The sequence below is a fragment of the Nelumbo nucifera genome, chromosome 1 (genome assembly GCF_055504915.1).
Source record: "Nelumbo nucifera cultivar China Antique chromosome 1, China Antique-T2T, whole genome shotgun sequence".
NCBI lineage: Eukaryota > Viridiplantae > Streptophyta > Magnoliopsida > Proteales > Nelumbonaceae > Nelumbo > Nelumbo nucifera.
In genome coordinates, this window is record NC_142649.1 from 11,521,524 (window position 1) to 11,545,613 (window position 24,090).

Here is a 24,090-nt window from a genome sequence, read left to right on the forward strand (position 1 = left end):
GACCTTTGTGTAGGTTTGTAATGTAGAAGTTCCACAAAATATGTACTGTTTAAATAGTTTTCGGAGGGGCCAATGGAACCGTCGATCCGTTGACTGGCCAAAAACCGTTGAATCGGTTAATGATTCATTGACTCGAGCAGTCAAATTATCGATCCGTTAATTTATTCAATAGTTTTTAGCCGTTTTTCTTATTTTTTTAATTGGGAATCATCCAGGCAATTGGTTCCGTTTATCTTAAGCTCGGTCTCTAATAAAAAATCGTTGAATAGGTCAATGATTCATTGACTCGGACAGTCAAACCGTTGATCCATTTAATGGTTTTTAGTCATTTTTTTATTTTTTTATTTTTATTGTCAAAACAGGCCATTCGTTCGATCTGGATAGTCGAACCGTTGACCCGAAAACCAGTGGCCAGAACGGTTCTGTTTTCAGGTTGAGTCACACGCTCGAATGACATAACACATATGGTATTGCTCAATGGACCTCATACACTCAATTTTTTAATTGTGAACCGTCCAGGCAACCAGTTCTGTTTTATCCCAATCCCGATCCCTAGACAAAAATCATTGAATCGGTCAACGACCCATTGACCCGAGTGGTTAAACTGTCAACCCCTTGACCCATTCAATGGTTTTTGGCTTTTTTTTTTATTTTTGTTGTTAGAACGGGTTGTCTGTTCGAACTGAACGATCGAATTGTCAACCAAAAAACAGGTGGTCAGAACGATTCCATTTTCGGGTCATATAAGTCACACGCTCGAATAACATAACATGTATGATACTGCTCAATGGACCTCACACTCAATTTTTTGCCTGTAATTTTTGTTGTCAAAATGGGTTGTCCGTTCGAACCAGATGATTGAACCGTCGACTCGAAAGTCGGTGGCCAGAATTGTTCTGTAATTTTTTGCTTGTAACTTTTTGTTGTCAAAACAGGTCATCCGTTCGAACCGAACGGGTGAACCGGTGGCGAGAACGGTTCCGTTTTCAGGTCGTATGAGTCACACGCTCGAATTACATAACACATATGATACTACTTAATTGACCTCACAAACTCAATTTTTTGCCTATAATTTTTGTTGTCAAACAAATTGTCCGTTCGAACTGGATGATCGAACTGTCGACCCGAAAACTAGTGGCCAGAATGGTTCCATAGTTTTTTGCATGTAATTTTTGTTCTCAGAATAGGCCATCCGTTCGAACAGGACGATCGAACCGTCAATTGTCAGAACGTTATTAACAACATTTATCAATAATAGTAAATAATTATACTATTTAATTAAATAATCATTAATTATAGTTTTAATAATATTATTTAGTTATTTTTAATATAACAGTAATTATTAAATTTATAAATAGGATTTACTAACAATATTCATTAAATTAATAATTACCAAAGTTAAATTAAATTAACAGTATTTATCAGTAATAGTCAATAATTATATTATTTTATTAAATAATCAATAACAATACTTTTAATAATATTTTTAATTATTTTTAATATAACAATAATTACTAAATTTATTAACAGTAATTATAATTTTAATTTAAAGTAAAATTAAGGTAAATATCTATTTATTAACAATATTTATAATAACAGTAATTATTAATTATAATCACTAATTATATATTTATTAAATTACTGGAATGATCAGTAATTATTAAAATCGGGTTACTAAATTTATTAACAGTATTTTTTAATAACAATATTTATAATTTTAATTTAAAGTAAATTAAAGTAAATATCTAATTATTAACAATATTTATGATAACAGTAATTATTAATTATAATCACTAATTATATATTTATTAAATTACTGTAATATTCAGTAATTATTAAATTATAGTAATTAATTACTATAATAATCAATAATTACTGTTATCTTATATATTAATTACTATATATATGTATATATATATAGAGAGAGAGAAATAGGAAATAGGTGCTCGCACGTGGGATCTACTCGTACGAATAAATTCCATTTCCTGGATGCAAAGAGCACCCATTTCCTATTAATATATATATATAGATAGATATATATAAGATACTTTTCTATAGATGTATCCACAAGTCATTGTTTCTTCATCTTGCCAAATCAAACTCTAGGCACTGATTCTCAGGACTGTCCATGTTACATAATTTTGTGTAAAGCATATAAATCATTTAAGGTTAGATAAAATATATTATTTTTATAATTTTCAATTCTTATTAAATTTTTTGGGAAGTTTAAAAATTAAATTATTTATTTTAATTTTTATAATTATAATTTTTAATTTTTATTAAAATTATAAAACAATCAAAAAGTAATCAATATACGGTTTCATCAACTAGTCACCGATGTGTTTCCATATTGGTGCATATCAAACTGTATCTATTGATATGATGCGATATGGCTCGATATGAGAGTGTATCATGTCAATAAATACAACTCATGGGATACGTACGTGTTATATCATATATCCATGATCATGGATACGGATTTAACATGATAGTAAATAGTTTTTCCTATGTGGAATAACATGATAGTAAATAGTTTTTCCTATGTGGAACTGTAACAGAAACCATATTATACACCATTGTAAAATTTAGATTTACATTTGCAAGCACTACTCCACTATTCTGATCCCACCCCCCCCCCCCCCCCCACCCCAAAAAAAAAGAAAGGAAATGGGAGGTATTATATTCTTTGAATTAGAATTCTCTTTCGTTGTATTGAGAATCTATAGTGTAAGAATGTGTTGGCATTTGTAATCCTTTTGTATTTGGGCGCCTAAATAAGGGCAATATTGCAATTTCTTCTTCCTTAATATAAATGCTTATTTTAAGGGACACACCCATATTTCAAAGCAACCTCTTCTTCTTACTCAGTATCAGAGCACTTGACTCGATTGTGGAAAAGCTTTGCTACTGGCCAATTTCTCACCCACGAGTTTTATTGTGGATTGACCCACTCTTCCATAGAATTTCTTAACAAGAGTGGCCCCATGCTTTGCAATGGGATGTTTTACCTGAAAATCTATCCCACATTTTTTATTATATATATTATTAAAAAATAAAATATTTTTTATTATACAGTATTTAATGTAATGTACATTTTTAATTGAATATGTGTATATTTTATTAAGTATTATTTTTATATAAAATTAGTACTCCTAGCATTCTAATGATTTTTTATATTGTATTTCAATTTAGAAATATTAATTTCATAAATTACTCTTAACAATTTATTAATATATTTATTATGTATATTACTAAAAACTAAAATATTGCTTCTTTGTGATTAACAACAGAGATCACCTCACTTGTTGTAGTGAGATGCATGGAATCAAAATATAGGGTGTGGACTGAAATGCACAACACCTTGCAAAATGCATATGGGAGTGTGGTGTTGTTCAATCCATAGTTCAGAACAACTACCATATTGTGGTGTGGATGAAAACACACCACCTAATTTCTCATCTACATTACAAAACACCCCCTAAGCTTATTATCACAAGAAAAAGTAAGTTGGAATTCATTATAGCCAAAGACATGAAAACCAAAGCCAAAATTGCCCATAACTATATGTTCATCTCCACTGTCAAAGATATTTGGAATAGGATTGCTACCACCTACTCCTAGGCTAAAAATACAAATAGAATATATCAGCTTCGGAAAGAGGCTTATAGTATGAATCAGGAGGAAAGAATGGTGACCATGAATTTTTCTTTTCTACAATCACTTTGGGAAGAAATGGATCACTTGAAGGCCCTAAAATGGAAGGATTCCAAATCAATGAGAAGTATTGAAAGTATATTGAGGAGAAACAAAGTCTTTGATTTCTTAACTGGCTTGAATTCTAAGTTTGATCCCACAAGGAAACATATTCTTAGTATATAAACATTGTTTCTCTTGCAACCACCTACTCACTAGTGTAAGGGGAGGAGAGTAGAAGGGTTGCTATGATGCAATCTCTAGTGATTGAGCACTCAAACTTTATGTCATCTAAAGACCCAAAAAGAGCTCAAGTACGCACATTGTCAATGAAAGTCCCAAGATGTGATATGTGAGTACTATAAAAGGCTTAAACATACCAAAGATAAATGTTAGAAACTAAATCCACTTTTGAAACCAAAGAGGTTTAAGACTAGGAAAATAGTTAATGCCCATTTGGCCATTATTGGCAATGATGTTCAGCATACTTCTATTCCACCTTCTCCGTAGGACTCTTCTAATATAATGGATAAACTCCAGAGTATCTTAATGCAACTTAAAAGGAGTGGAACACTTTCTTGTTCTTCCCCTAATAACTTATGGATTATAGATTTTAGGTCTAGTGCCCACATGACTGGTATGCCTAAATTCTTCACCTTATATAAGTTAATTCCAGTGAAAGGTAAGATTACTGTAGCTAGTGGATCTTAGATTCCAATTTCTAGTCTAGGTGAAGTTAAACTTACATACAATCTTACCTTGGGCTTTGTCCATCATGTACCTCAATTATACAAAAATCTATCATATGTTAGTTCTTTTACAAAACTTTTGACATGAGGTTGATGGAGTTTATCTTTTTTACCAAACGTTTGAACAAGGTTTTTTGTGCTAGATCGAGTCTTATCCTAATGAATAATTTAGTCTTTCAATTGTGGCATTGACATCTTGGCCATATCTTTTGGTTCCATGAAATTTTTGTCTCCAAATTTTTTAATTTTATGTTACACTTGAATCTTCAATGTCTGTGTTATTGAGGAAACTCATGATTAGTTGCACAAAAAGCACCTGGTGGTTGTGCATATACAAAAAACACTTGACACACACACACACTACAAATCTATAATATATCTCTAATATTGATCATTATGTCGCATATACTGCCCTACCCAATATTAAAAACAATTTGTTTGAACTTTATGCTATCGAAAGGGTCAATGATTCTATATTTGAGAAATAACCATCTGATGATATCAATCAGTTGATTGGTTATAAGTTTTTTGATGTCAAGTCTTTCTGATATCATAGTCTAACATTTTCTATATATTTCTCATATTTTTCTATGATTTTATGTAATTTATCTATTTTCAAATTTTTATTATTTATATGAAAACATGGGCTGATCAAGATGGTTGAATTTTTTATGTACCACCCAAGTATAAAAATATTTTATTTCTAAGAAAATTTTAAATTGTGTATTCCATTTTGATCATCAATAAAAATAAAACAAAATCTATGGTGCATGAACTTCCCCATGAAGAAAAAAAAAAAAACACAGTAATAAAGCAACATTATAGTTGAATCTCTAAAATTGTTGAAGTCTTCAATGGTAAATACACATTGTGAAGCATGAACCAATGAAAAGAAAATAGACCATGTGGCATCTTTTATATGATTGATTGAAATTTTGATTTAACATGCAACAAATATTTGAATGCATCGTAGTTGGCTTTTGAAAATAATACTTATTATTTAATATTATGGTTATACAATATTAGAGATGGACCAAACTTTTCTACAAAATCGGTAATTTAGATATGGCATCGTGAGTTGACCCATTTGAATTGGATGAAAAATAAGTTTTACTTTTTAAGTCAATTTTAAATTTTGCATTATATTTCATCACTAATAAAATAACTCTTGTTTATAAAACCATGAATTATTATTATACAAATGTCCTTCAAGCTTATGTTTATTCTAGTCATAAAATTTCAGCATTTTTCATCAAAACTTATGTAATAAAGTCATATAATTGAAGCATGGCATACTAGTGGATTTGTTAATGGTTTAAACTTTTATATCAATGCTTTCATCTTGTGGTTGAATCGAACAATCAAATTGATTGGCTTGTCATCCAAACAAATATTTTAATATGAAGCAATCCAAACCACTTTGTTGCACAAAAAACAAAAACAATTAACTTGATCAACAATTAGACTAGCGGAGGGGCCCTGCGAAGACTATCGACCCATTGACTCTTTGATTCTGTTTCTGGCCAAAAACCGTTAAATCGAATAATAATCCATTGACTTGAGTGGTCGAATTGTTGATTCATTGACATGTTCAATAGTTTTTTGGCCGTTTTTTTTAATTGGGAACCATTTAGGTAACCAATTCTGTTTTATCCTAATCTTGGTCCCTGCCGAAAATCATTAAATCGGTCAACGACCCATTGACCCAAGTGGTTGAACCGCTGACCCGTTCAATGGTTTTTGGTCTTTTTTTATTTGTTTAACTTTTGTTGTCAAAATGGGCCTTCCGTTCGAACCAAACAGTCAAACCATCGACCCGAGAACTGGGGGCTACAACGGTTCCATTTTCAAATCGTATGAGTCACAAGCTCGAATGGCATAACACGTATGGTACTACTTAATGGACCTCACACACAATTTTTTGTTTGTAATTTTTTTGTCAAAACAGGTCATCCATTTTTTTATTTTTTTAATTAGGAACCATCCAGGCAACCAATTCCGTTTTACCCCAATCCCAGTCCCTGGCCAAAAACCGTTGAATTGGCCAACGACCCATTGACCCAAGTGGTCGAATCGTTAACTCGTTCGATGGTTTTTGGCCGTTTTTTTTATTTTTTATTTTTTATTTTTTGTTGTCAGAATGGGCCATTCGTTCGAACCGGATGGTTGAACCATCAACCCGAAAACCAATGGCCATAACAGTTCCATTTTTGGGTTGTATGAGTCACATACTCAAATGACATAACACATATGATACTGCTTAATGGACCTCACAGAGTCAATTTTTTGCTTGTAATTTTTGTTGTTAGAATGGATCATCCGTTCGAACTGGACGATCAAACCGTCAACCCGAAAACCAATGGCCATAACGGTTTTGTAATTTTTTATTGCCAAAACAGGTTGTCCATTCAAACCGAACAATCGAACCATCGACCCAAAAATCGGCGGCCAAAACGGTTCCGTTTTTGAGTTGTATGAGTCACACGCTCGAATGACATAACACATATGGTACTACTTAATGGACCTCACAAACTCAATTTTTGCCTATAATTTTTGTTGTCAGAATGGAACCGTCAACCTATTGATCCTTTGACCCAGTCCCTGGCCAAAAACCGTTGAATCGATCAACGACCCATTGACTCGAGTAGTCAAACCATTGACCATTGACCCGGTCCCTGGCCAAAAATCATTGAATCAGTCAACGACCCATTGACTCGGGCGGTCAAACCATTGACCCGTTTAATGATTTTTGGTTGTTTTTTTCGTTTTTCTAATTTTTGTTGTTAGAACAGGCCATCCGTTCGAACTGAACAATCAAACCGTCGACCTGAAAACCGGTGGCTAGAACGATTCCATTTTTAGTTCGTTTGAGTCACACACTCGAATGACTTAACACGTATGGTACTTTTTAATGGACCTCACATACTCAATTTTTTTCCTGTAATTTTTGTTGTCAAAACGGGTTATCCCTTTTTATTTTTTTAATTGGGAACTGCCTAGGCTACCAGTTCCATTTTACCCCAATCCGGGTCACTGGCCAAAAACCATTGAATCGGTCAACAACCCATTACCATCAACCTGTTGACCCGTTCAATGGTTTTTGGCCGTTTTTTATTTTTTTTTATTTTTTTTGTTAGAACGGGTCATCCGTTTAAACCGGACGGTTGAACTGTTGACCCAAAAATCAGTGGCCAGAACGGTTCCATTTTCGAGTCATGTGAGTCACACGCACGAATGACATAATATCATGGTTTTTAAAATTGACCCAGAGAATGAACCAGTCAGGGGTCTAGTTATCGGGTCAAACGGTTGACCCGTTCTCAAAAAAAATAAAAAATGGTCAAAACTATTCAAACAGTTTGAACGATTAAATATCTAATTATTAACAATATTTATAATAACTATTATATATTTGTATAATTAGATAATTATAATAACAAAATTTATAATTATATAATAATTATTATATATTTATATAATTAAATAATTAGATAATTAGATAATTATATATAATTAAATAATCATCTTACAATTTATATAATTAATAGAAAATGGGTACTCTGACGTAAAAATTTACTCGCACGATAAATTCCATTTATCACACGGAGAAAGCATCCAATCGAATTAATATATATATATTACCTTACTGGTTGAACCTAGGGCTGTACATGCGTCAGTTTAGTTTGGTTGTACAGAATTTTGTCAACCGAACGGAACATCGCGAGTTGACTATTATACCAATCGAGTACAGAATTGGATGCTCGGTTTCGTCGGTTTAAACTGGACCGAGATTTCTTTGTTTTTGCTTTGACTCATTTATTTTTACATTCTTCTCGAGACTCCAAATGAAAATGAATTTGTGTTAAAAGAAAAGTTCATTCTGAGATTCTATGCATATCTTTTATTAATTATTGTTTGTTGATGGTAGAGTTAAATATATATATGAAAATAACTTTCATAAGTAATAAAAAAACTTTACTTGATCAATTGATATTTTATTTCAAAATCAAACCATAAAGTAATAAAAATACTAATAAAAAATAGAAGAAAGGACATTAGAGGAGTTAGATTGATGTTTAATAATATGGATACTATTTAATGAGTAATTCACATTTGTACTATGCCTAGGTCCATGGGCTAGGACGAGGATCTTGGTTAGAAAAGAGTTTTTGTATTTTTTTGAATTTTCATTAGGCATTAGGAGGTGGGACATGACTAAATGAGAGAGAGAAATCATTTTTCATTTTAAGGAGGTAGGCTAAGTAATGTTCCACATTGATGTCCTTGGTTCAGGTTGGTTTTACTCGGTTTACAAACTCATGAACCGAAACCCTAATCGGTCAATTGGTTTATCTATATTTTAAAACCAAAACCGACCACCATCAGTTCAAGTCAAACCGGTTTGGTCGGTTTTTACCATTTTGTAAATAACCCTAGTTAAACCATGTCCTATTTGACCAAGTCAATAGGCCATGTGTAAGACATTAACTCTGTTTTTTTATCCATTTCCATTTTTAATAACAATATTTTCACTTTTCAAATATATTTTTGTTTAATATGCATATTATATAATATTAAAGACATGCTTAAATGTTATGTGAATTTTGCAATAATTTTATAGACCTTTTAATTATTTAATTTACGACATCACAAGTTGATTTGTTCGATTAGGAGGGAAATGTAATTCCAACCGATTATTAGAATATCAGTCTTTTATCATGTCGTTAAATCAAGATTGATTTACCTATCATTCAACCAAAATTCTAGATCTATTTACCACTGAACTATTTGCCTATAAAAAACAATTAACTTGGTTAACATAATTAAAGCATTGAACCATTTGACCTAGTTAATGTGGTCATGGATTAAACATCAATTCTTTTTTTTTTCTAATTTGTGTATTTCATTTTCATCATTAATAAAAAGAATTATTATTTATCATACTTTATTTTAATATTGTGATTATATAAAATTAGATATGTCCCCAAATTATCCTACAATTCTATATATTTTCTAGAATTTTATTATTTAATTATAACATCATAGTTTAACCAATTTGACCTTAATAGTTGAATTGCTAACCCACAACCTAGATGGAAAAACATTTTTGCTTTTGGACAGGTGCCCAAAATTTTCTACAATTTTCTTTTTTTTTTGTATTTTTATCTATTTTTAAATTTTTACAATTTAATCATGGCATCATGGATTTGCCCATTTGACTCAAATGGGTGAAATGCTTACCCACCACGTAAATGGGAAAAAAGAATTTCATTTTTTAGTGAATTTTAAAAATATAGGATTTATACTATTAAAATTATTGTGTATAGATTAAGTTAGTTGAATGTAATGTTGAGAAATAAACAAAGTATTTAATGATAGAAAATGAGATCTAGTGCCTTAAATATGGGACTTGATGAGAGGAAATTCAATGAATTGAATAGTAGAATTTAAATTACCTTTTTGGCCCTCACAATCAAGGTTCAAATTATCGACACGTATCGGCCCGTATTGGCCAATATGTATCATTCCGGGACCCTTCAGATACGCCCCTATAGTGGGTGTATCGAGGGTTTGACCGGTTCAGGGGGTAGAGGAACCCTAAACCGGCCCCCCTGAACCGGTTTCAAAAAAAATAAAAAAAAGGCACAAAAATGTGTATCGATTCGCCTAATATTCCTCTACCAGCGTATCAGGTGTATCGATATTTTGAGTCTTGCTCACAATAGAGAGGACCAAATTCAAAAAGAGGAATATTTAGTAAAAAAATTAAAGAATTTTAAGACTTTATTCTGTTATTCATACTTTTTACAGTAATATAGATATATTATAAATATAAAAAACTAAAAATCGAAGAACCAAACCAATCAAAAATTGAATCATTCAATCGACTAACCAATTAATTTTGATTCTATTTTGGGTTGGAATTTTACAAAAATCAAAGGACCAATTCAGTTTCAATAAGAAAGCCCACTATGCGCTTAACTAAACTATATATATGCACCCCCTAATTTTTTGTAGTTCTGTTTTGATCTTTCGATGAGCTTAGCTCCCCTGCCTTACCTTTCTACTTCTACAAAGTTTTTACCAAACTTACTAATGATCTAAGTTTTTTTATTTATTGTTCCTTATTATTTTCCCAAAACCAAAAAGGAGAGGACCATTTCACATTCGACCCAAGGATCAAAATTTCAATAAGATAAGCCCTGTATTGGGTGTACTGTATCGTAACTTTTGGGTCCCACGGGACCCCTCTCTTTTTTAATACAAAATATATATAAAAAGGTATACAAAAACCAATTTTTGAAAAAAAAAACAGGGGCATATGTTTTTTTGTTCCGATACACAGGGGTGTATCAATACTTTGAACCTTGCTTTAACCTCTACGTAAAACTCCCAATGTAAGAAACATAAAATTTTTGAAATTTACCAAAACTAGTAATTACAACCATGGTTTTCAAAATCAGACCGGACCGGACGGTCAGACCAGAAAAACGGGTAACCATTCAGCCCCCTCGGGTCCGGTTATACTATAAACCGTTAATGCCTAAATAACTGTTGAAAAGGTCAAAAAACCGTTAGCCTGGGCGGTCGAATCGCTAAACCATTCAACCTGAACAGCGGTTCGCGGGTTATGAAATTTATTTTCGTTGGATTAAAAAAAATGAAAAACAAAAAATAGGACACTCATGTCCCCCGATTCCTAAGTCTTACAAATTAGGGTTAGAACAAAAGTTCATTTTCATTCTAACTTCTAATATGCTACGGCAGTAGCAATTGGCAGTTGGCAACAGCAACAAGGAGACAAGGAGACAAGGAGACAAGGACTGCGGCAGCCAGCAGTGAGTTGAATTTTTTGCTTAATTGTGGGACTGCATTATTAGTTATTGGTTGTGTTAATTAACTACCACTTTTGTCGCACACCCTGTGTTGTTTTGGATTCTTTTTATTTGTCCCAATTAACTACCAGTTGGCATATCCTTTTTATTTGAAAACTCAATATGATACCATGGCTGTTCATTCATGAATTTCAAATTTTGTTATTTTTTAATATTTCAATTCTTCATAATAATACAATCAACTGAATCAAGGAATATTGGCTTGAGCAAAGTGACATGTTTCCGTATTAAGTTCATGTGCTAGCTGAATTGCACCCATAAACCAACACCATCTACCTAGCATCCTCAACATGCACCATAGCTGTAGAATTTCTGTATTTTTTAATGTTTTTTGTGTTTTTTCTGTATTTTTAGAAATTTTTTATATTTTATTTTTATATTTTTTATGTATTTTGTACTGTATTATTTTTATATTTAGATAGTTTTATTTTGTGTATTTTTTCTGTATTTTATTTAATTTTATGTTATTTTTTATTATTTACAAATATATTTTTATTTTTAATTTATTTATGACATCACAAGTCAAACCGTTTGACACAAACGGTTGAACCGCTTAACCGAAAATCGGCCCCCTGACCAGTTCTGTTTCCTAGTCGTTTTTAAAATCCTTGATTACAACCACGAACTGGAAATTGGTAGCCAGAATCCTGTCAAAGAGAATCTTTTTAGTGAGGAGAGGTCTTTGTCCAAATAAGTTAGACACAAGGAACTAGCTCATAAAAGAACAGAACAAATCTAGTAAAAAATTACATATATACGATATCACATACAAACGGATTTTAGCATATTTAACTAATGGAGGGGAGGTCTTTGACTGATAACATCACCCGAGCGTAAAGTCTTAGGACATGTTTGTTTGCACTGATCTCTCACCTTTGGAAAGCAACTCACCTCTGAATGAAAAGTTGTGATTTTTTTGCTTTTTCTGACATCTTAATGCAAAGAATGTTATTCTGATATCTAGATGATGCGTTCTAAGAAATTGACAACTAATAATTTTACCCTAGACAATACATTGACAAATAATTGCTTTGAAAAAGTTAAGTGATTGGAAATGAATAAAAATTAATTAATTTGTAGAAAATTATAATTTATGTTTTAATAAATTATGTAATTATTTAAGAATTTAAAAATGCTTGTAATTTTATGTACTTAATTTTTTAAATAATTTATAATAGTATTAAATAATAACACATAATATTAATTACTAAATAGCAATTAATTAACTAAATGATATTTATTAAATAATAGTAATTAGATCATTATGTAATATTATGTAAATAATGTTAAATAAATATTTAATATTTAAATATTAAAATACATAATTCATAAATTATTAAATACTTAAGTAATTAAATCATTAAATGAATACTAATCACTAATATTAACTAAATAATATTCATTAAGTACTTAATAATTGTTACTTAATTTTAATTGATATTATTCCCAAAAATATTCACTATTTAAATTACTTAGTTATTATTAAGTAATATTCTATAAATAATTTAATGATGATTATATATTATTTTAATCAATATTTAATTCATTTAATAATAATATTTAATTAATCACATAATCATAAAAATAATTAAATAATATAATTAGCTAAAAATTAATTATCTCATTACATAATTAAAAAATATTATTTAACTATCTAAGTCAATCATATTAAATTGGATAATTAAACTAAAAGACTCAGTAGCCCATCTAATTAAATAATCAAATAATTATTAACTAAAAAATTAAATAATTAATAAGTAGGAATTACTAAATAAATTACAATGATTATTTCAAAATTAACTAACCAACTCCCCCACCCCTGCAAAACCCTGGTGGTAATGGGATTTGATCCAAGTCTCTGCTACAAACAAGTCAGCGATACTACTAACAAATGGTAACTATCAGCACGTAGCCAGGTACATAAAGCCTCAACCACAATCTTGAACATCGCATTGCTATCACACTGCCATATTAAATAAACAAATGTAAAAAGAATAAACAAATTTAAAAGCGCCTAAGGTGTTCTAAAAGCGCAAGGGCCAATTTGCGCCTAAGGTGCAAGGTGCAAGCTGAGGCATGTGCCTTTTTAAGCAAGGTGCAAAATTATAAAAAAATAATAATAAATAAATAAATAAAAATAAAAATTCAAAAAAAAATACCAATTTTTTTAATAAATGTAAAAATTTCAAAAAACATTAAACATAATGTTAATAAAAAATATAAACTTAAATTTTACAATAAATGTTTTACAGAACCTATTATCTAAAATTAAAATACATAAACATAACATGTAAAAAGTATTCAAATGAAAATTTAAAAATAAAAGCAAACATATAAAACATTTTCAAGCATGTAAAACCCACAATCCCTTTTTTTCCTTAATTACATTACTTCAAATAGCTAATGTGATGTAAAACATATTGCATTCTTGATTTTATGAGTCGCCTTTGTACCACGCCCCTTGAGCAAAGCCCGAACAAATCTATGTTGGTCTGAAATTCTTATTTTTCACATAAAAAATAATGATTTTAAAACTTTCACTGCCTTTTATGAATATATTTTATTGCAATGAATGAATGACTAGCATTCACTCGCTCGGCTCAACCGTTAGACTCAAAAACAAAGCGCAAAATTTTAATTGAAAGGGGTGCGCCCAGGACCTGAGACGCATTTTGGGGAATGTGCCTCGCCTGTGCGCTTAAATCACTGCCCATATTCATGCAGTCTTTCAACTGATGAAGTTTATAGTAATAAAGGCCATTACTCAATATTTGGTCCTAAGTATGTGGGATCTTTGGAATGGGTACGGTCTAACTCCTAACCTTTGGCTTTTTTTACACAAAGTGACCACTTTCACACTCAACCACGTCCTCGTGCTTGCCAGACCATGATATCAAATAATATTGTAATGGGCCCTATATTTATAGTAGCAGTGTAAATTAAAAAAAAAAAAAACTACCAAAACTTTCAACTCTTCATAATGATAATTGGCAAGAAACTAAAAGATTCAACTCTTGACAATCACTCTCTAAAAACCTAAAAGGAAAAAAACTCACATAAAAAAGTTTGAATTTGAACACAGTATTTTTTTTTTATTTTACTTAATGCCTTTTCATTTTGACCTCATTTTTTGAAAGCATCATCCCAGAGAGTTTGTTAATCTCGTACAAGAGTCCAACTGAGAACAAGAAACTGCACAGGGGGAAAAAGAAAGATATTTACCAACGCATTCATTGAAAACTTGTAGCATTTTATTGTGAATGTTTGTACCATATCAAAGTAAACAAACTAGCAAACCTTAATAATAAACAAAGATATTTCTCTTCTCTCAACAATATGAACACAATTTGCATTTTCCTGTGAATGTCTGTAGAGTACTGAACAGATAACAAACAAGAAATATTTGATGAAAATGTTTCTCTTTACTTGTTTTTCAATTTTCTTTTCAGATCAATGACCAAAAAGAATTCATAAGAGACAAATGCAATAACCTTAGATTTCCAAAAAGAGGATGACCAAATGCCAAGGCCTCTTAACAAGGTTAACTCAATCACCAAGGATAATGTTACAGTCCTAAATGGTTACAGTGCTTGTCTTGATGTGTATTGATCAAGCACATAACATTTGGTATTAGAGCCACATCACGTCTCAAGTTTGAATCACGGAGAGGGCTACCTGAGAAAAGGGCTTCCTAGAGTAGAGTGAAAATTGTCATGGAAAGGGTTACCTAGAGTAGAGTGAAAGCCATCACAGATTGGGCTACCTGGAGCAAAGTGAAAGCCACCAAAGGGAAAGGGCTACCTGCTGCCTGAGTGTGAACTATCGTGGAAAGGGCTACCTACCACTAGAGTGAAAGCTGTCATGAAGAGGGCTACTTACTGCTAGAGTGAGAGCTGCCTTGAGTGAAGTAGTAGAAACATCGGCTGCGGAAGCATAGTGGTATGTTACAGTCCTAAATGGTTAAAGTGCTTGGCTTAATGCATCCCATCGTATTGGTCAAGCACATAAGAGATAAACATAACAGTATACAATTATACCTAGATCTACAAATCTGTAAGGAGAAGTTATCTTAGACCAAGTGAAATAAGTAGTGCTTATAGAGATGGAGGGTCTAGAGAAGTTGCACCTGATAACTAGAGCAATTGATATAAAGAAGCAAAATGTGGACATCAAATTCTGTGAATCCTCAACTTCAATCTAGCTAACTTAATAAAACTGGCGAGGTGCAACATTCACAAGATATTGTTAGGGTCATAGTAAGTAAGGCTTGGCTCTTCATTATTTGGATGTTAAGATTAAAAATATCTTTGTTCTAATAAAATATAAGATGCTGGTATATGTTAATATCTTCTAAGTTTCTATTGAGAGCCTTATATTTTATGTTCAATTTTGCAGAGTTGTTGCTTCTATTTCTTTATAGTTTCTGTTGCATTATTGGGTTATGGTTTACTCACAAGCATAGAAGACCATCAGCGGCGCCCATAAGAAGTGATCTGTTGCAAGTTGAAGGGGCTAGAAGGGCTAGGGGTAGATAAAAAAGAACATGGGTAGTAGTAAACAAAAATTTAAGTGTCAATAAGTTAACAATGGATATGAGTATATAACAATAAATGGAACGGAATGGTGAAATGAAACACGATTCATGTAACCGACTCCATATCTTTGTATGTATATGCATATTTCTTCTTGAATTGGAAAAAACAAGTATTTCAATTCTAAAGGTGCCAAAAAAAAATGTTTTCCAGTAAAAACACATTTACAAAATCTGCTTTTTTTTTCTTTCATTTATCCACTATTTACATGTAGATAATTGTATCAAAACCAGTGTTATCAGAAACAGACCATATATAGATCCGTTTTAATCACTGGGTAACAGGTTGAACAGTTGACCGGTTTGATCATCCAAAAAAAAAAAGAAAAAAATAAAATGATTCCAGGTTATCTTTTTCAGCCATTCTACACCAAAATAAGGATAAAACAACAAATATTAGATGTTAAAACGCTTGTTAACACATGTATTTAGGGTTATGTAGGGCTAAGTCAACATTTCTAAGAACTGTGCAACCAAAAAACTACTGGGAAACTTATTGCCCAACCAGCGGCATAAAAATTTACCTCCAACAGCACTGTACTATTTTAGAAATTTTGATTTTTTATACCTTGCAAATTCAAATTTCCGTCAACTCCACTAACCCACACCCACGTCAGCCCGACGTCCTATCATATTATTAAAATACCCAAAATACCCCTGGTACCCAATTGACAATCAGCCCTCCATAGAAAAACCCAAAAATGCCCCTCATTTAACATTCTGCCATGGTTAATCTCTCTCCTCCCAATGTCCTTCGTTTGAAGAAGACGACAGAGTTACTGCAAGTGGAGGGCTGCCACTGGTGTTCGTTTGAAGAAGAACCCAGGAATACACATAACATCCCACCGCAGTTAATCTTCTCTCTCCCAACGGCATTAATTTTCTCTCCCCTCCCAACATCCTTCTTCATTTAGCTTGGCCTCTGGTTCACTTATATGTTGCTTGTAACGGTTTTTTTGCTCAAAGTTTGTGTCTCTTATTTCAATTCGGCGCCGTGTTTTCAGGTAATTAATAGCTGATTTGGCAGCAGATCGAACGGACGGTTCCGTCGTGTCACAAACGCCCCCTTCGATGAGCATTTCTTCACCCCATGCGTACAAGACGATGATTCCCTAACATTTGTTGCCCACCGCCCTCATGGTCAAACTAGGCCGCCACAGGTCGCACGCGTCTGTGATGTGTTTGAGGCCCTCCATAAGTGATATCTCAACTTCAATGGGCCAAATAACAATGCTACGTTAACGTATCAGTACGATATTCAGTTTGTTAACGTATCAATATAAATATATTTGGTTTGGGGTTGTACCATGGAACAAATAGTGCCAACTAAACTTACCAAATTAAAGATTTAAACATAACCGGTCAGTTAAAGCCAAATATAGTTGTGTAAATATATATAGCTACAACTCTAAACAAAATTATTACAACCAAATCATTCTCCCATATCTATTTCCCCCACGGGCCGATCCCCAAACATTGTTTCCGGTGGGCCATACGTTGTTTCCGCTCGACCCACTTGATGTTGCATCGTTCTCTAGCCAATCACGCAATTCATACAACTCTTCGTTCTCCCTCTGCAATGCCCGATATTGGGCTTTGTCTGCCTGAAGTTCCTTCTCTAAATACAGCTTTAATGTTACAACCTTTTACACTCATCATAATTTGCATCCTTCACATGGATGAGAGGGGTCATTTTTAAGTGCTGCATGGCCCGCATCGCTGCCATTTACAATGATGGCTCTGGCGTTGGCACAATATCCCTGTAAAATGTCATATTCTCTCCCCACACATGCACTTGGATTGCCGCTTGAAAGATGTGTTCAAGTGACTAAATAGCGAAGTTCAGTCTTGGGAGCCTGCATGCAGCGACAATTTTCTTGAGCATACCATAATGGGATTCCTCAACTACAATGATACCGTTGTCCATTGAACTAGCTAGGAAAATCTAAACACGGGTTAGATAGAATTACAATATGTGTGTGTGCGCATGTTGACGTGTCTTTGTAGGGATTTACATATAGAGTAAGCCTAAAAAATCAAGACGTGTTAAATTTGGACGTCAGGTTCGGTCAGTGCAAAGCCGTTCAAACACCCTCCGAGTAGCATATACTCCGAACCATCGGGAACAAATCCACATACCTTTAGATTTGTACAATGGGTGTCAAACGGGCTTTGCACTATCTGAACCCTCGAGCTTCTTGAATGTGGGCCGCTTGAGAGAAGACATGTCCACGCTGGACATGCAAGAGAGCTATGCATAACTGGTTTGGGATTGCGATAGAAGACATGCAAATACTGAGAGATCAGTCCCATATATATGGTTCAATGAGACAAACATAACACATCCATTGAAGTTGCACATTGTTACCTCTGGAGTTGAAATTCTAGCGACATGCGTCAGAAAGTCTTGCAACACCTTCGCACCGATTGGAAATATCACAGACAAGGATTGCAGCAAGCTTACCTCGATGAGTGGCTCGCCCTCCTCTGTATTTCCCCATATATACCAATCTTTATGCTAAAGACAGGGCTACAGTCATGGGTTGTAGCCTTGTGAACTTCTTTTGTTAGGTTGAACGACGAATCATTGAGGTAAGCCTTGTCCTCTCGCTAGGTCCATAGTCTATAGTGAAATCAGGGAGAAATGACCACTCCTTGCCTTCGATAGGATCTATCCTCCGTCCACATTGTCATTAATATGTGACTAGCCATTGCAATTGAATACTGTTGGCTGACATTAGAGGTGAATACTGCAAAAGCAATGCCGAAAGACCACTCCATGTGGAAGATTTGACCGATCCTAGCTCCATTCCACATTTTGATAAAAGTGTGACAACTCACTGAAATCGGATGGAGCTACAACTCACTGCAAAATCAAAGAAAAAAGATACAAGTCGCTCATCGATGCACCAATAGGTAAGAAATCACCACACGCTTCCTTTTTTTAGTTGTTTTCAGTATTTTAGTATGAAGAACCCAGGTTCCACATTTACTTGGTTTATCATGCAAAGTTATATTAGTTGATTAAATTTGTGACACAGTTATACTGCTCCATGAGACAAAATTGGAATATATTAATTTGGGTTTCAAGGATCTCAATTTCGGGAAGGAGCATTGGGCAGAGTCGAGAGCTAAATGCAATGGGTACCAATGACCCTTTGCACGAGTTTGGTGAAGGAGCAACGTTTCTCTTTGCACGAGTTGCTTGCATTCTTGTTCTTTGGAATCTAGTTGTTCTTGTATTTTTTTGCTTGTGCGTGTACGACTGTATGCACACTTACAAATTCTGTTTGGAGTGGGGAGCATGTGGGGACATGATTATTGAACATATTTGGTTTAAATTGTCAAAGCCATGGCCAACTCATGCATCAAGACTGTTTACTGTACTTTAAATAACAAGTGCCATTATTCCATGTGCTGGCAGGTTAAGCTCCATTCCTTCATGCATAGGGAATTGCAAAGAACTGAGTGAGGTGGTGATATCTGTACCCTCCTTTAATTGATATTTGTACCGTCCTTTAATAACAAGTGCCATTATTTTTAGGGAGACTGTTTTAGGATCACCCATTCTTTAGTGGTGATATTTGTACCCTCCTTCTCAAGGAGTTCAACATTGAAGCTACTGTTCACAGGTGGGGTGGATACTTAGGGAGTTTAACACTGAAGTTGTTGTTCACAGGGATGCCTTATTTAGTGATAGCTCCCTTCCCACTTTATTTCTAGAGAGAAATGTTTTAGGATCCACCCATTATTTGGGTGGTGATAACTGTACCCTCCTTCTTAAGGAGTTCAACACTGAAACTAGGGTGGATGCTTGGGTAGTTTAACACTGAAGCTGGTGTTCACAGGTGGGGTGGATACTTAGGGAGTTTAACACTGAACTTGTTGGTTGTTGTTCACAGTGATAACTCCCTTCCCACTTTATTTTTCAGGAGACTGTTTTAGGATCCACCCAATCTTTGGTGGTGATATTTGTAGCCTCCTTCATAGGGAGTTCAACACCAAAGCTGGTGTGGATAATTGGGGAGGTTAACACTGCAGCTGGTGTTCACAGGTGGGGTGGATACTTAGAGAGTTTAACACTAAAGTTGTTGTTCACAGGGATAACTCCCTTCCTAATTTATTTATAGGGAGACTTTTAGTATCCTCCCATTCTTTGGTGGTGATATCTGTACCCTCCTTCTTAGGAATTCAACACAAAAGCTAGTGCTCACAGGTGGGGCGGATACTTGGGGAGTTTAACACTGAATCTGCTATTCACAAGGATAACTCCCTTCCTACTTTATTTCTAGGGAGACTATTTTAGGATCACCCATTCTTTTGTGGTGATATTTGTACCCTCCTTCTCAGGGAGTACAACATTGAAGCCAGTGTTCGCAGGTGGGGTTAATACTTGGGGAGTTTAACACTGAAGCTACTGTTCACAGGGACGCCTTATTTAGAGCAGCAGCTTCAGTGTTAAACTCCCTAAGTATCTACCCCACCTGTAAATATCAGCTTCAATGTTGAACTCCCTGAGGAGGGTACAAATATCACCACCAAAGAATGAGTGATCTTAAAACAGTCTCCTTAGAAATAAAGTAGGAAGGGAGTTATCCTTGTGAACAGTAGGTTCAGTGTTAAACTCCCTAAGTATCCACCCCACCTGTGAACACCAGCTTCTGTGCTGAACTCCCTAAGAAGGAGGGTACAGATATCACCACCAAAGAACGAGTGGATCCTAAAACAGTCTACCCATAAATAAATTAGGAAGGCAATTATCCCCGTGAACTACAGCTTCAATGTTAAACTCCCCAAGTATCCACCCCACCTGTGAACAACAGCTACAGTGTTAACCTCCCCAAGTATCTACACCAGCTTCAGTGTTGAACTCCCTTTGGCTACAGATATCACCACCAAAGAATGGGTGGATCCTAAAACAATCTCCCTAGAAATAAATTAGGAAGGGAGTTATCATTGTGAACAGCAGCCAGCAGGTTCAGTGTTAAACTCCCAAAGTATCCTCCCCACCTGTGAACACCAGCTTCAGAGCTAAACTCCCCAAGCATCCACCCCAGCTTCAGTGTTGAACTCCCTAAGAAAGAGGATACAGATATCACCACCCAAATAATGGGAGTATCCTAAAACATTCTCTCTAGAAATAAACTAGGAAGGGAGCTATCACTAAATAAGGCATCCTTGTGAACAACAACTTCAGTGTTAAAATCCCCAAGTATCCACCCCACCTGCGAACACCAGCTTCAATGTTGAACTCCCTGAGAAGGAGGGTACAGATATCACCACCAAAGAATCGGTGATCCTAAAACAGTCTCCCTACAAATAAAGTAGGAAGGGAGTTATCCTTGTGAACAGTAGGTTCAGTGTTAAACAACCAAAGTATCTACCCTACCTATGAACACCAACTTCTATGTTGAACTCCTAAGGAGGGTACAGATTTCACCACCAAAGAATGGGAGCATAATAAAACAATCTCCCTATAAATAAATTAGGAAGGGAGTTATCCCCGTGAACAACAGCTTCAGTGTTAAACTCCCTAAGTATCCACCCCACCTGTGAACACCAGCTGCAGTGTTAACCTCCCCAATTATCCACACCAGTTTCAGTGTTGAACTCCAAGGAGGCTAAAAATATCACCACCAAGGAATGGGTGGATCCTAAAACACTCCCTAAAAATAAAGTAGGAAGTGAGTTATCACTATGAACAGTAGCCAGCAGGTTCAGTGTTAAACTCCCTAAGTATCCACCCCACCTGTGAACACCAGCTTTAGTGTTAAACTACCCAAGCATCTACCCCATCTTCAATGTTGAACTCCCTAAGAAGGAGGGTACAGATATCACCACACAAATAACGGGTGGATCCTAAAAACATTCTCTCTAGAAATAAAGTAGGAAGGGAGCTATCACTAAATAAGGCATCCCAGTGAACAGCAGCTTCAATGTTAAACTCCCTAAGTATCCACCCCACTTGTGAACACCAGATTCAATGTTGAACTCCCTGAGAAAGAGGGTACAAATATCACCACCAAAGAATGGGTGATCCTAAAACAGTCTCCCTAGAAAATAATGACACTTGTTATTAAAGGAGGGTACAGATATCACCACCTCACTCAGTTCTTTGCAATTCCCTATGCATGAAGGAATGGAGCTTAACCTGCCAGCACATGGAATAATGGCACTTGTTATTTAAAGTACAGTGAACAATCTTGATGCATGAGTTGGCCATGGCTTTAACAATTTAAACCAAATATGTTCAACAATCATGTCCCCACATGCTCCTCACTCCAAACAGAATTTGTAAGTGAGCACACAGTCGTACACGCACAAGCAAAAAAAATACAAGAACAACTAGATCCCAAAGAACAAAGAACAAGAATGCAAGCAACTCGTGCAAAGAGAAACGTTGCTCCTTCACCAAACTCGTGCAAAGGGTCATTGGTACTCATTGCATTCAGCTCCAAACTCCGCCGAATGCTCCTTCCCGAAATTGAGATCCTTGAAACCCAAATTAAAATATTCCAATTTTGTCTCATGGAGCAGCATAACTGTGTCACAAATTTAATCAACTAATATAACTTTGCATGATAAACCAAGTAAATGTGGAATCTGGGTTCTTCATACCAAAAAATTAAAGACAACTAAACAAAAGGAAGCATGCGATGACTTCTTGCCTATTGGTGCATTGATGAACGACTTGTATCTTTTTTCTTTGATTTTGCAATGAGTTGTAGCTCCACTCGACTTCAGTGAGTTGTCACACTTTTTACAAAATGTGGAATGGAGCTAGGATCGGTCAAATCTTCTACAGGGAGTGGTCTTTCAGCATTGCTTTTGCAGTATTCACCTCTAATGTCAGCCAACAATATTCAATTGCAATGGCTAGTCACGTATTAATGACAATGTGGACGGAGGATAGATCCTATCGAAGGCAAGGAGTGGTCATTTCTCCCTGATTTCACTATAGACTATGGACCTAGCGAGAGGACAAGGCTTACCTCAATGATTCGTCGTTCAACCTAACAAAAGAAGTTCACAAGGCTACAACCCATGACTGTAGCCCTGTCTTTAGCATAAAGATTGGTATATATGGGGAAATACAGAGGAGGGCGAGCCACTCATCGAGGTAAGCTTGCTGCAATCCTTGTCTGTGATATTTCCAATCGGTGCGAAGGTGTTGCAAGACTTTCTGACGCATGTCGCTAGAATTTCAACTCCAGAGGTAACAATGTGCAACTTCAATGGATGTGTTATGTTTGTCTCATTGAACCATATATATGGGACTGATCTCTCAGTATTTGCATGTCTTCTATCGCAATCCCAAACCAGTTATGCATAGCTCTCTTGCATGTCCAGCGTGGACATGTCTTCTCTCAAGCGGCCCACATTCAAGAAGCTCGAGGGTTCAGATAGTGCAAAGCCCGTTTGACACCCATTGTACAAATCTAAAGGTATGTGGATTTGTTCCCGATGGTCTGGAGTATATGCTACTCAGACGGTGTTTGAACGGCTTTGCACTGACCGAACCCGACGTCCAAATTTAACACGTCTTGATTTTTTAGGCTTACTCTATATGTAAATTCCTACGAAGACACGTCAACACGCGCACACACATCGTAATTCTATCTAACCCGTGTTTAGTTTTTCCCAGCTAGTTCAATGGACAGCGATATCATTGTAGTTGAGGAATCCCATTACGATATGCTCAAGAAAATTGTCACTGCATGCGGGCTCCCACGACCAAACTTCGCTGTTCAGTCGCTTGAAGACATCTTTCAAGCGGCAATTCAAGTGCACGTGTGGGGAGAGAATATGACATTTTACGGGGATATTGTGCCAAAGCCAGAGACATCACTGCAAATGGCAGCGACGCGGGCCATACAGCACTTAAAAATGACCTGCTGCATCCATGTGAAGGATGCAAACTATAATGTGTGTAAAAGGTTGTATCATCAAAGCCAGTATTTAGAGAAGGAACTTCAGGCAGCCAAGGCCCAATATCGAGCATTGCAGAGGGAGAACGAGGAGTTGTATGAATTGCACGATCGGCTAGAGAACGATGCTGCATCAAATGGGTCGAGCGGAAACAACGTATGGCCCTCCGGAAACAATGTTTGGGGATGGGCCCCGTGGGGGAAATAGATATGGGAGAATGATTTGTTTGTAA

General features: G+C 34.9%; 1 protein-coding gene across 2 annotated transcripts in view; it reads right to left on the reverse strand.

The window, feature by feature from the left end:
- Positions 1-14,231: 14,231 nt before the first annotated feature.
- LOC104610270 (uncharacterized) overlaps positions 14,232-24,090 on the reverse strand; it is a 57,948-nt gene continuing 48,089 nt past the window's right edge. For both annotated transcript variants that reach the window (XM_010276810.3, XM_010276811.3), the window contains exon 5: positions 14,232-14,530. In XM_010276810.3, coding sequence (XP_010275112.1) covers positions 14,440-14,530 — 91 coding nt within the window. In that variant the 3' untranslated portion in view covers positions 14,232-14,439. The remainder of the gene's footprint in view (positions 14,531-24,090) is intronic.